Source organism: Gouania willdenowi, chromosome 13, assembly GCF_900634775.1.
Source record: "Gouania willdenowi chromosome 13, fGouWil2.1, whole genome shotgun sequence".
Taxonomy (NCBI): domain Eukaryota; kingdom Metazoa; phylum Chordata; class Actinopteri; order Blenniiformes; family Gobiesocidae; genus Gouania; species Gouania willdenowi.
Genome location: NC_041056.1, coordinates 11,191,051 through 11,205,680, shown reverse-complemented (window position 1 = coordinate 11,205,680; position 14,630 = coordinate 11,191,051). Strand labels below are relative to the sequence as shown.

At 36.0% G+C, this 14,630-nt stretch overlaps 1 protein-coding gene across 1 annotated transcript in view; it reads right to left on the bottom strand.

Annotated features, from left to right (window-relative positions):
• The window catches only part of LOC114474302 (membrane-associated phosphatidylinositol transfer protein 3-like), a 68,353-nt gene extending 62,256 nt beyond the window's left edge, over positions 1–6,097 (bottom strand). The window contains exon 1 of the mRNA XM_028464505.1: positions 5,981–6,097. Within this exon, the coding sequence (XP_028320306.1) occupies positions 5,981–6,083 (103 nt within the window). The 5' untranslated portion in view covers positions 6,084–6,097. The remainder of the gene's footprint in view (positions 1–5,980) is intronic.
• Positions 6,098–14,630: the final 8,533 nt, after the last annotated feature.

Below are 14,630 nucleotides of genomic sequence, written 5' to 3'. Positions count from 1 at the left end.
TTTTTATTGTCGGCTGAAACACAGAAGACCACATGAGAACTGTTTTCACCTTTATTTTGATTGTAATTCGACAATAACACACTTGGTACACGGGCGGAAGAGAGATATGAACTGGTGAATAAATGGTGAATAAATCCCAGTAAAACTCTGGAAAACAATACATATTTGCTCCCTGGTAAAGATAGTAGGTCTAACAACTGTTACAATGATAAAGTTGCCTTTGCAGCAGTATGGGGACGCATTTACTCCATCTCCGGGTGAACAGGCTTCACCCGTCCGATGAAGCCGTTCCTTTTGCTGATCTCCATGTGTCTGTGTTAATGTCCGCATGTTTATGCCTCCGTCCATCCTCTTTTTTCAATATATTGATGTCTTTTAAGGCTCTTATTAAATAGTGTTGGCTCTATTACGGGCCGCCATGTTGAATTATGCCATCATCCAGTGCGTCATCGCCGCAAGTCGCACATGCGCAAAACGAATGAAATTAACTTAAAGCGGAATTAAGTGTTAAGTGTTTACAAGAAAGAGGAATTTTTTAATTTGGAATTAAAAATGGAATAAACCAGCCACCTAATTTAGAATTAAGTTTAATCAGAATTACAATAGCATTAGGAATGAAGTGTTTACAAGGTCAGGTTGAAGAGGAATTAACTTTTACTCTGCTTTAAAGAGGAATTAAAGCTCCCATGTAAATGTGGCCAATGAAGACAGCCAGTATGGCATTTACTGCTCAGAAGAGCTGAAATTATCAGATAAACAGATCAAATTTGGTGTTAATGACTAGATGTGTTAGCTAATGACTTTGGCCTAACGACTTTGGATACTCCCACTGAATCCCAGCACTGATTAAAAGCATTCACTGCAGTTTGTCAAACCTTTGAGCTCACATAACAGTTTAGTAAGCAGGTTGCAAGTTGATTGACATACCGGTAGTTCACAAAACCTTGCATTTTATGCTTCGACAGTTTTCATTGAGGACATCAGGGGCATTTTAGTTGGCCATAATAACTTCATCTATATGATAAATCTATAAGTCCAATAACTGCATTCTCATTTGTAAAATAAGAGCAGACAGGCAACTGTTGGACTGGGGCCACACACATATTTATATACTGTATATTAATTTCATTTTAAAAACATGCAAAATGGAAAAAAATAAATAAAAATGCACAAACGGACAACAGAACCAAAAAAAAATCCAAATTTACTCCATAAACACACAAGGAAACGTCAAACAGACAAAAATGACTGTAGAAAAAACAAAACAAAAAACAAAAATTACTCCAAAACACAAAATGACAACAAAAAAACACAAAATGATTTCAAAACATACAAAACAATTAAAGAAAAATGCAAATAATGATTCCAATAAGACAAAATAAAAACACAGAAAATGAGGGGGAAATTACAACAAAATATATGAGATACAAAAAAACAAAAAAAAAAAAAACAACTTTCCCTGCTTCTCGGAAAGTTTCAATTAAAAACTAAAGACCTGCAAAAACCTCAATAACACCTAAAGGCACAAACTTAACTCAATAAGTAAAAACTGTAAAAAGAACGTGTAGTAATATGTTTTCTAGTTATTCGAAATTGATATCACAGCAGAGGCTTTGATGAATGAAAGGAATTAAATACATTCTGTCTGTCTACATTTTGCAGATCCTTTTTCTTATATGTAGAGTTAACATTTACATTACTGTCTTAAATGTGTGTTTGGGGACATTTGGTTACACAAGTCTTTGAAATTCATGCAGAGGTACTCGTTTGTTGTGAGAAAGCTTTTCCACTTTTGGCTCTAACAGACGTTAAAGGTAGTCTTTGAGTTACTGGATTATGTAAGAGGAAAGGATCAGAAAAGCCTTTCAACCCAGAGCAGAGGAGCAGACACAGATACTGCAGTAGCCACGATAATCCTTATGAAGGAACCCTGCAATCTGATACTAAAAAAAACAGAAATGTTGTGAAGTCAAGTAAGATATATTCGATACGTTTTTTAAAACTTCAAAAATTTAAAAATTAAATAAAAATAAAAACTCAATTTATAATATAGAGATGAAATCCTCAAACTTTTGTACTGGTGCACTGACGGGATGAAACCAGGTCAGGTGACAAAGGAATACATTAGTTTTCGATATTATTATATTAAATATAATGATTTTTTTTTTTACATTTTATTTCATTTAATTTTATTTCATTTTTTTTTATTTTAGTCGTGATATATTTTTATCATGCCTACAAAGACATTTTCACTTTTAAAGGCTGCCTTACAATGACTATAGTTATACTTTTTATTTAATAGTAATAATAATAAGGAAGATTAGGTTTTTCTTTACTGTCCTCCCATATTCCAAACAATATGTGCAACATTTTGACTGGAAACAATAAAGAATGCAAAGTTTTACATAAGCTATCATTTCCAATTTAAAAGAAAGCAAATAAATTGAACGTGTGCTAATATTGAAGCTTTAAAATGTGTCCTCTAATGCTTTCAGTGTTGGCGTTTTAAAGAGAGAGAGAGAAACATTTCAGATGTGAAATTATTTGTTAAAATGTGAAAAGCAATGCATTGACAACAGCCACATTTGTATGAATGTGCAGATTATAGTCACTCTAAACCTCATTGTTGTGGCACTTTCATGCACCTGCAGCGACCTGAGCAAACAAAACCTCTGTCAACAAGCGCTTTAATGTAACCCAACGGCCCTGAAACAGCGCTCCAACTGTAAAAATGTAGCTTTAGCAGAGGCGAAGTTGAGTGGTGGTTACTGAGAGTGAGCAGTGTGACTCAGTGATGAACGAGGCCAGTGAGAATTTTCACTTACTGTTTTATGTATGAAGGTAAAGTGACTGCTTAGTGTAAAAAAAAAAAAAAAAAAAAGGTAAAAGACAAAACAATAGTCAGCGACTGTGAAACATTTACACTTTGGAGCACTCGACATGACATTACTACAGGGGACAGTGGAGCTACGTCTAGCTAAGCTGCTCTGCTGTCACAGGAGCCACAGGAAGTGTTTCTTCCCCCTCAGCCATTATAGGATGTTTAATAAAGCACTGACAGACAAGTCTGCAGGAGTCCCCTCTCTCTCACACACTCTATAAATGCTGTATTAACACTATCCCTGTGTGTGAATTGTTTGTTGATATATTGAATATATTTATTGTATTTATTTTGGTATTCTGAGTATCCATTTCTTCTCACTTTTTAGTTTTGAAACTAATTAATTAAAAAAAATGAGTCTATCGAGAAAGTGATACTTCACTTTCAGCCACATGGACTAATTTGACAGGATTGAAAAACAGGTTTTAAAAAAAAAGCTATAAAGGGTATAAATACAAACATTTTGTCTAGTTTTATTACTTCACAACTGCTTATTGATATATATACACATTTTCACATTATTTAGAGTCTTCAACATTTGTCAAATGCATTAAAGCATTTTACTAGGCATGTAACGATTCACTCAACTCCCGATACGATTCGATTCACAATACTGGGTTCACGATACGATTCTCACACAATTTATTTTACAAAATGTGACTGTAGACAAATGACTGAAAAATATTCCTTCATTTTTTTGGGGAAAAAAACTAGAAAATACTGTACTATTTTCCTTTTATTTTCATTGTCAAAAGAATCCCTTGATAAACTATTCAAAACAATGCAATTTAACTAAAAATAAATCTGAATGAAATAAATAAAGGAATAATACAAATGAAGAAGAAGCCTATTAATTTAAATTCTGGTTCTATAGTAAACAATGCAAAACTGTAGAATAGTTTCCTTTTCTTTTGAAAAGTGCAACTGAAAATGTATTTTGTGCCTTAACCAGTCATTGGCACTGTATTTAACGGGCAGATATTTGTTTGGACCAGCAGAGGCGCTGGTAACCCAGTGGTCGGTTGGCATGCAGATATTCTTGCAGTGAAAAAGAAATGCTATGCTAGCAGACAGAGCTAATGGAAAAACGTGACTTTTACAGATATTCACGTAATATTACAGATATTCTTTCAGTGCTAGAGGGGTAAGGTCTCATTTATGAACATGTGCAAGAGTAGAAGGTGACCAGAAAGAAAGTAGTTGCAAGATTCTGCCCGCCGCCAACACTTCTGACAAGAGGATATATAGCGTCCTCTGCTGTTTAAAAAAAGGACCGCGATTCAAGTTTCACAGTATCGATATGAACCGTGATACCTATGAATCGATTTTTAACTGCCTTATGATTAATCGTTACATCCCTAATTTTTACTGTAAAATAAAAAAAAAAAAATCTGTAAAAGCACCAATGTTGTGAATTCTACAATCTAAGCCAGTGTTTTTCAACCTGCGGTCGTGCCCCCATGTGGGGGTTGCCTGGAATTAAATAGGGTTGCCTAAATTATTTGACAAAAAAAATATTTAGTTTTTTTTATATTACTATAAAATTACTATCATTTAATTATTATTATTTACCACACACAATCTCACACAAGTATTCTATACTTTCACTTTCTCAAATATAACACTCGTTTAAATAAAATGCAGTATAAAAATATCTGAGCTAGCGCATCTTATCACTTTGTGCACTAATCCTGGCTACTCCGTATTTGCAATGCAGTATAACAAACATGATCAAAAACTAATTCCATATAAATAAAACAAATATCTCTGAGGTCACCAGAAATGTGTGATATAAGAATGGGGTCATGAGCTCTAAAAGGTCGAGAACCACTGATCTAAGCAAAGAAAATGGAATTTCCCCAAAAGTTAATCTTGAAGAAATTAAATCGTATTTCTTTCACACATGCAACAAAAACAATAATGCTTTATTGTGGTTTACTTTCAATTTTGTTTCAAAATAACTGCAGTTTCCCCTCTGTCTACTTGAGCCCACAGATGTAAATGTATCTCCTAACAGATTACATCGCATGAATCCCTCCTCATCCTGTCACGGTGACGATGCTCTAACGTCAGCGTTAGCAGGGCAGTACTGTGCACCTCAAAGAAGTGGAGGCTTTTCATCCCTGCAGTGGTTCAGTGGGAGTGTACACAAATCCAGTCTGACACTCACCCTACGCTAGTAACTACACTACATGGATGTATTTTGAGTCTTTATATTTCCAGCACCTCGAGCAATAACAGACAACAGTATACACCAGTGTGAAGTGTTTCACAACAGCAGCTTTACCAGTTATTTATGACAGAAGTGTTTAATGTATTTCAACAGCACCCACTTCTTTCAAATAGAAGAGTATGGTTCTTTAAATAAAAAAAAAAACAGAAACGTAAAGAGCAAAGGGTTCATATTTGAAAACACCAAAAGAAAAAATGTACTGAGAAAAAAAAATCCCATTCACATTTTATCATTCTGTGTCCCTCACTTAATTATTTTTCTCCATTGCCTGCCGACAGATGCACTTATCATCATGCTGTTGGCTAATTCTTTGTTTAACGATAATTCTTTATGTGTGATACTTTCTTGAGTAGCTGCAACAAAAGCAATTTCCCTCTGGGATAATTAAAGGAATTCTGATTCTGATTAATTCCTAGTATTCACAGTGCTATTACTTATTTCCTTTTATGCAGTAGTGTCCTAAACCATTCCCTGCTATTTATAAATGATCTGTGAAACTTTTTTGAAAGGTTTGAATTTAGGCTTTTGCACAGTAACAGGCTTTATTACCTTTCACGCTTATGTATACAAGTTGTATGGATGAGATTGTAGACAAATGGAAGTCTGAACATAGATTGATAAATGTTTCTTTTTTATAGCTGTGAGAAAACGTTGCTTGTGCTTTTCTTCTGCCTCACCGTGAGGAGATGAAAATGTATTAAATCAAACATTGGATCAGAGCTGCAGGCCAGGCACTGTGTTATCAGCGTCACCGAAAGTGGCGACAAACAATATCCACTCCAGTGTTGAGCATGTACAGTATGCAACAAAAAAAAAAAAAAAAAGATTGTGTGTGAGATTGTGTGGTGTTGCGAGTGTGTGCGTACCGTGCGTCTGGTCCTCCATTTGTCCCAGAGTCTCGATCTGCTCCACCAGGTCATTGGAGTTCCACTGACTCATGCCCAGCAGAATGGCGCTCTTGCCCTCCATGACATCTGCTCGGACACACGCGCACACAGATAAAGAGGAGTGAGATAACCAAAACCCCATTTTCTTCCGCAGCACATCAATTATATAGCAGCCTTTGTTCAACATCACTCTCAATGATCAAAGCCAACAACATTAAAGGACTTTTTTTTCATCTCTCTTTCTTGTTTCTTAGCTGGCACATCCACCAATATCTATTTTTTTTATATATATATATATATATATATATTTACAGCTGAACCACAATTCTAGCATTCATGTAACTTCCATTTTCCTTGGCCTGATTTGATATGTAGTTAGCTTTAATGGAGATACAATAATATACATTTAGTTGTGACAAATCTTACAAGAGCATTTAGAGAGCAAAAACCTCCACCAAAAGCCAAATATCCTCTTTTACCTGATCACTGATCCTGATTTTTCCCCTTTAAAGGCTTGTAAAAAACTTCTATCCCCAATAATAAACCATACAGTAGGTCCCAAATGTGTTTTTTAAATATTGAGATGAAATGAGCGAACCGGATCTGATCCGGATGTAACTCAGGGGTGTCACTCATTTTAGCTCAGGGCCTAAAGTAAGTTTGTCTTAAGTCTTAAATCTTTACACTGGCTCCCAGTCAGCCTCAGAATAGACTTTAAGTTCTGCTGCTGGTGTAGAAATCTGTGAATGGGTTTGGTCCAGAATACATCAGTGAGATGTTATTCAGGTGTGAACCCAACAGGTCTCTCAGATCAATGGACACAGGTCAGATAGTGGAGCCCAGAGTTCACAGTCAACATGGTGATGCTGCTTTTAGTTGTTATGCTGCAAAAAAGTGGAACTAACTGCAGCAGAACTGAAGTCAGCATCCAATGTGAACATTTTTAAATCAAAGTTAAAGGCACTCTTTCTCTACAGCGACATTTTTGATCATGTTGTTGATGACTTTAATGTTTTGGAGTTTTTGTGCAGAATAAACATTCTTTTAGATTTTAAACTGTTGAATGTTTTCTGTTGCAATTTTTTTTTATCATGTACACATTGAATGCATTGTGTATGAAATTTTCCATTCAAATTCATTGATTTGTGACTTTTTATGTAATTTGCAGAAATTATGTGAAATAATTGCAGGAAAATTGAGTTCTTGAACAATTTTAAATGTTAAATGACTGCAGTCGTGTGAAAAAAAGCATCTTACAGATATTGTGGAGTTTCATTGAATTTGTGTATTTAGATATCTGAGCTGATATATCTCAACTGAATTATTTGGTAATTTGAACAATAATTTGTGTTTTTCTGACTTTTTAAACTTTCTCCTGCGGGCCAATTTGATGGCCCCCAGACCTTGAGTTTGACACTTGCTGTAGAGTAATCGAAGACCCAACCGGACATAACGAGTCAAATTATAAAAATATTAATCAATTACGAACTATGATACACATTTTAGAATTTTACCCAATGAAGAGATTGATAGTTTTTTGATTTTTCAAACTGATCCAGAATCAGTCAATCAGATTCCCTCCAAAATGTAAAGGAGTCTTTCATGGCATAAGGCCTATCACTAGGTTAAGCACTCTTGACGTAATCCTGCAGCCAGACAAACAAACAAATAAACGGCATTTGAAATCCCCTCCTTGACTGAAGTAATGACAAAGATTGTCCAGAAAGGTCAAACACATATATATTTTTTTTCCAATGTAGGTTACAGGCAATTATTGTGCAGCCTTTTTTCAGCATCTGAATTATACCAGTACTTAAATCACATCTACACAATAAAATGTCTACTGCAACATATTTGTGAAGTTGATGTTGTCCTATTAATGTCTTTCAAAAGATTTCAATCTAACAATACCCTATTGGGAAATAACGGTTGCGGACTGTGTATTTATGTGTAAACATAGCGGCAAGGAGAAATAGCAGACTGGCCCAAATACAAGTAATTTTCAGAGATTAGGTTTGAAAAATGGGTCATGTTATTTTCGATCAGCAGAAGAAACACAAAATATAACTTTTTTACATGGGGGAATTGCACTTGTGCTAGAGATAACCTATATTTGCGTAACCACTAGAAAAATCCCTTTTTTTCTAAGCACTTTTTTCTAAGCACTGCATGTGCATTTCTGTTGAGGAACAAGCGGATATTACTATTTTTATATGTGTTACACTTGTAATCTGGGCTCGGTTTCATGCCAGTAATTCCTGGATCGACAACAAGTGTTTTTTTCCCTGCATTTGGACATTCTTCTGGTTTACCCTCGCTCCGTGTTCTTGGTTTGCCTTTTTGTTTTTTTTTAATTTCCTCTGCCTCCCTGGACTGACCACCTGTGTGCCCAATCCCCATTTGCCTGACCATGCCTCAAGAAACAATAAAGATTGGTATTATGCACCTGAGCTCCGCCTCCATCCCTGCATTTGGGTCTGCACCTACGCCTGCACGTGACAATTTCAGTATACTTTTATTAATCCCAGTTTGCCTTTGAAAAAACTTCAAAATGGTCTACACGAGCTTCTTTGAATTAAATTATCTTTAGTAAAAGTTAGAGTTATATTAGTGCAAGAATCAATACATCATTACCTAAAATCTTCATTTTATTGCTCTTTCTGCCAAAGACTCTAAAAAACTTGTTAACGCCATTATATTGAAGGATACATGCACTAGTCATGCCAGTACTTTTCTGACAGTTTTAATTTGTGTAATAAGCCAATTGGATGTAAATAGTTTTGGCCAGATGTGACATTGCAAAGTTGATCCAGAGGCTGCGTTATTCATTCGCCCCTCCCTTCATTCTTTGATTTTCATCATTTACATTTATTACTACAGCGAGTATGACGATGAGTGCTGCATGTGTCTGGAGTTGTTATTGCCAACGTTTGTTGCGATATGAGCTGCAGATCGTACTCCACGATTAGACTGAGGAGGAGAGAGACCAGACATCGCGGCTGAAGAGACGTATAATCACGGTTTTTTTTGGTCTTATTTATTTGTTTAAACAGACATGTTCAGACAGGCTTATGGATGATGTAAATGACTGTTTTAACTTGCTGTTGTATTTTGCTTCATTTGATGTAAAGCACTTTGTGACCTTTGACTGTAAAAAATGCTCTATAAATAAAGTTTACTTAGTTACATCAGAGGACCCAATTTAGGGATATATGATGAGCACCTCACCATTCATCTCGTCATATAAAAGGCGGTAACACTTTACTTGAAGTTTTATACATTAGGCCGACATTACGCTGTCATTATTATGACATGACACTTGTTATTAGCCTAAATAAGGTGTTTTAATGCCACCTTATTCATGCTAATGACAGATAATGACAGCGTCATGTCAGCCTAATGTATAAACTTCAAGTGTTAAAGATCTATGCCAAACAAAACACATTGTTATGCACCATATTCATTTTATTAACTTTTAAAACTGGGACTACTTTACAGTTTAAGAGCCTGTGTTCCGCCATTTTTAAATCACGTGATTGATGACATCACACAGCCCCATGTGCAGGTAAAAATTCCATTGTTTTCTATTGGAGTAAAGCATTCAGCCTGCTTTTTAGCTCAATTAGCAGCTTTTTTGGTGAAAATGACAATTTGTGCTATTATTTTTGCTTGTCCTATCATTAAACCTTAGCCTGTGAAAAATAGTATCAGTGAATACTTTGGACTTTCAACATGTGATTGTAGCCAAGCTTTAAAAACTCAGGTGTTTTTTTTATTATTTATATTTATTAGTCGAATTAGAGAACTTCAGCATCACAGAAACAACTGTCTACTCATTTCAGGTTGTTATCCAGTTATTCAGGAGACTTTCTGTCCATCCTGTACGATTGTGCCTCGCAGCTAAGACACTCTAAACCAAGTGTACATGTCTGTCAGTGTGGATTGAACAGCGGTGTACCAGGAGTTCACAGTTTGACTTTGGCTATATCCGCTCTCCTTTCTTCTCCTTTTGTTTTCGCCTTTCCTCTGATCACACAGTGTTGTGCAATGATGCTGAAGCTTAACAGGCATACTTGAGGAAACACACACACACACACGCGCGCACGCACGCACACAGAAAATTGGAAAGGAGCAAAGTAATGGCAGAGCAGCTTGTGAGAAAGAAAAAGAGAATGCAAAGCCGGCTTTTACAGGAAAATGCTGCAAACACTCGATCATCTCAAGGAGGGAATGTGGAGCAGAAATGATCACAGTTCATACGATAGCTTCTCTAAGGAGCCCAATGCACACAAAAGCCTCAAATGTTAAAACAAAATGAGCAAATGGCAGCAATAATTACCTACATCACCTGTTTGAGGAGCACACGAGGGTTCCGTGAAACAGGATTTGATCAACACGCAAAGAATAAAACAGATGTGCTGCAGTGTGCTTACAGCTGACATCCCCAAAGGATGAAATAGATTCAGAAACATCCATCAACCTGTCAGCTCACACAGTTTGCATTTCTGGATCTCATTTTCATACATTAGGTGTAGCATGAGAATTGCCAAAATACTTCTGCTTCATTTTCTTATCCGTTCGACATCCGATGACGCACAATGGAGATGAGATTGCTTAGGGGATAATCCTGAAAAAGGGGAATAAACAGGATGAGTCAGGTAAGTAGAGCGTAGAGGATGGATGGCACTAAAACACACCAGGTGCAGCACACAAAGAGTTTCATACAAGAAATCAGACAGAACAGAATACGAAAGAGTGTCTGTGTCAGTATGTGTGTGTGTGAGGACAATATTCAGTCTAGGTGCTGTGTTTATGCAAAGCCATGTTTCAACTAAAACAGTTAACTCAAGCTATAGTGGTATTAACGTTTGTGATGTTTTATATTATATATTTATATTCTTTAAATCATCTATTTAGTGTGAAAGCTGCTGGGCACAATAACTATGTTTATAACACAGATAAAGACATAATATAGTCCTCACAAATGAATAACTCAAATTGTCGCTCACTTTTGCATCCATCACAAACAATCCTTTTCTTGATTTAAACTTAGGAAACATTTTTGCCCATTGCATTGTGGGATTCGGAGTTTTGTAGAACAGGGGTGTCAAATTTGGGCCAAATATGAACCAGTTTGATAAGTAAGCCGCAAATTTTAGTTTGGAAGATGAACAATTTAACATCAATTGTGCCCTGGTTTTTAATATGACTCCCTCTAGGATCTTCACTTCAAAAATTCTTGATTTTGAAACAAATTTTGTGTCATTTAGAGAAATGTGGTGGAATCATTTGTAAAAAAAAAAAAAAAATTGCAACATTCGTAAAAAAAAAAAAAGTAGAGTTCTTTCCACAATTCACAATTAAAAATGACTGGAAATCTGCAAGCCCCTAAAAATATTGCAGTTCCATTAAATTAGTGAATTTGAGATATCCACAACCGGATTATTTGGTAATTTACACATTCATTTATGTAATCTCTGTCATTTTTACTGTCTCCTGCAGGCCAAATTAAATGCTCTAAATGGCCGGATTTGGCCCCCGGCTTCGAGTTTGCCCATGTGCTGTAGAAGAATGAAAAGTGGCCACCGACGCAAGAAAGAAAAAATTAAAAAGTATTTTACTTCATTTTTGGGGCACACTAGAGAATGTACTAACACAGGGTGACCACAGGTAGGAAGAAGTTATATTTAAGACTTTTTAAGACCTTTTTTAATACCACCTAAAATACAATTAAGACCAAACTTACAATGGAAATACAGACCAAAAAGAAAATATATTAATTATTAATGTACAATAAGGAAAAATGAAAATAATCAGTTGTTCAAGAACATTCTTCAAATGTATTTATTAATGTAGAAAGAGAACAAAATATCAATTGTCCTAAACAATATTTATGGAAACACAATTCTCACAACATTTAGTAACAGTGGACAATAACCCAGAAATATAAAATGACTGGAACCTGTGAGCAAATAAAAACGCCCAAGTGCTTTTATCAGATCCTTCACCGTGTAATGCCATATGTGGAGCTTTGATCTAAAACTAGGCCTTCTAAGAAAATTTAAATAACTAGACTGGGTTTTCAAGCCACTTGTCATTAAATCGACATTTTCCCATTTGGCGCAACCAAAAAGGCCAAGTTAGCTGGCAGACTTATTGCGTCACGTTATCTAAATGACAGGGCGAGATGGAATGAAATGAGAAGAGCGTTCAGTCCCTGCTGAGCAGAAATTCTCGTGATGACGTGACTAAAGCACATTTAAGACCTGATCTGAATTTAAGACAATGAAGAAATAAATAGAAAATACTTTTGAAGGCCTTTTATTTGCAAAAAAAATATATTTAGGACTTTTCAAGGACCCGCGGTCACCCTGTAAGAGCTGTAGAAAAACGTTAATACGAGTTCAAAAATTTACATTTTTGGACACATTGTTATTTTAAAGTACTGCAAACAATTTGCACAAACTCTCTTTAAACATATATGAAAGTAAAGTGCTGCATCCAGTGTGTGTCAGAAGAGGAAAAGAGCTCACGTGATTAGATTTTTTTACATCGCCATGTTGGCAGGGGAAGCAGACGCGTATATTGCACCCAGTGTTCTTATCACATCTATGGAGTTAGCCATAAAGAAGGACAAAGTTCCAGATCTACAGTACCTGGACATATACAACTACTTAATTGACGTCCCATTGTCCTACTAGAGGAGAATCTTTGACAGCCAAGAAAAGTCTGGAGGGGTACGAATGGACGATGGATGTGGATTTGTAATGAACCTTCAGCTTTGGTGTCTACCTGCTAAAGATAGTGTCATCATCACCACAGTAAGTAGAGACCTGCAGACAGGGCTAATAAACACCTTCTATCAGAGTTATTACCTGACAGAAGGCAACAAACAGACATCTGTCCTAGGCAGTCACAGAAAGAAGGCACATGATTAATATTTAGGCTAACTCGTTTTACATTTATTTATTCAAATTATTTTTTTAGGAGCTTTGGAGGTGGAGGCTTTTTACTGCTGAGTCACTGATTGAAATTTAAGATATAGTCAACGCACATAGTGATGCAGCAGAGAGACTTTTAGCTTTTGAACATGTTCCCTGCTCTGCACGAAGTCAGTACCACAATAGATATCTGCTTCCCTATGAAGGAAATATTTATTGAAAGAAGCACTTTGAACAAATACTGAACCTTTTACTTATACGTTCCATTCGTATTGCCACGACACAATACAGAGTTTCAGCAAAAAGATCTATTGCGGTAAATCTCAAGTAACTCAAAATTACTCGTGATTAAAAAGTGTAATTGTTTGACAGAACTAATATGTTTTTTATTATCATCATGAAAGAAATCAGTTGACTTAAGAGTTACCTGAGCAAGATGGCAATTACCCTGCATCTTTTATTCCTTTGTTGTGTTGTGGCGAGTAGTAAAACAAACTGTTCGTAATTATTATATTTTTATGTAGAGACATTAGATAAAAACTTTTTGTATTATTATGATTTGAATAAACACTTCATTTCACTTTTCTTTGTGAAAATCTAAGATTATTAGTTTTTTAGGGACGAGTTATAGGGGATTTAGCAGGACTATAACTAGACATCTTCCAAAGTTAAGCATGGATGTTTTGAGTGTAAATATTTATCTATATATATATATATATATATATATATATATATAACTATCATGGTTTTAAATCCTTTCTTTTTACATATAAATCATACAGTTGTGGTCTATATGAAGTGGAACTGTACTGCTTGGGTCTGAATTCCTCATTATTATAGCTCCACAGACCCCTTTTCTACCCCTTTTCTGATGTGCTTCTGAGAGCAACTCGTTTTTGGTGCGGTCTCTTTAAATGCAAATGAGACACTCCATACCCCGCCCCCTCTTCAGGTGACACTCGGTTCAACTCCACCCTGCTCGGCCATTTTTGTAGTTTGATAGAAGAGATACGGCTATGGAGCGGCGCATAAACTTTTTATTCAGAGGTTATTTACAAAATGTCAACAACGGAAGACTTGTCCATCCAGCCTTACATGTTCGAGCCAGAGTCTGACCCGGTGGAGCGAGATGAAAATGAAGATGATGAACTTGCAGAACCCTAACAAGTGAGCTAACACAAGCTAACGCTAGCGCCAAGCTAACGTCACGAAATGCATTTTAATACAGTCTTTTCAAAGACAAAAACGGCAAAATGAAATGACTAATGAAAACTTTAGACTTAATTAAATCACGTAGGCCATATCATCAAGGATCTAAAACGAGCACACAGCGCTAACATAACAAACAATGACAGGACGTCTTATCATCACACTTTTTAGCGTTATTTACAGCTTACCGAAGTGCTCTGTTCGTCGTCTCCAAGATAGAAGGAATTGAACCCTTAATCAGACAAAGTCTTTCGGCAAATCCTTCTTTATACTGGCGGAGGTTGCTGAAGCAGTCATCCTTGAAGTGCTGCGCGCACACAAAAATGACCTTACCCACAGATGTGGGTACATTTCCGGGAAAAATAAGACTCAACCAGGCACTTTGAAAAGGTTCTGATGCTGGGAGACGGTGTAATGAAGCGTGTGGGTTACTACATCCAACAACCGAACATTTTGACTTATCCTCTCGAAACTTCGGA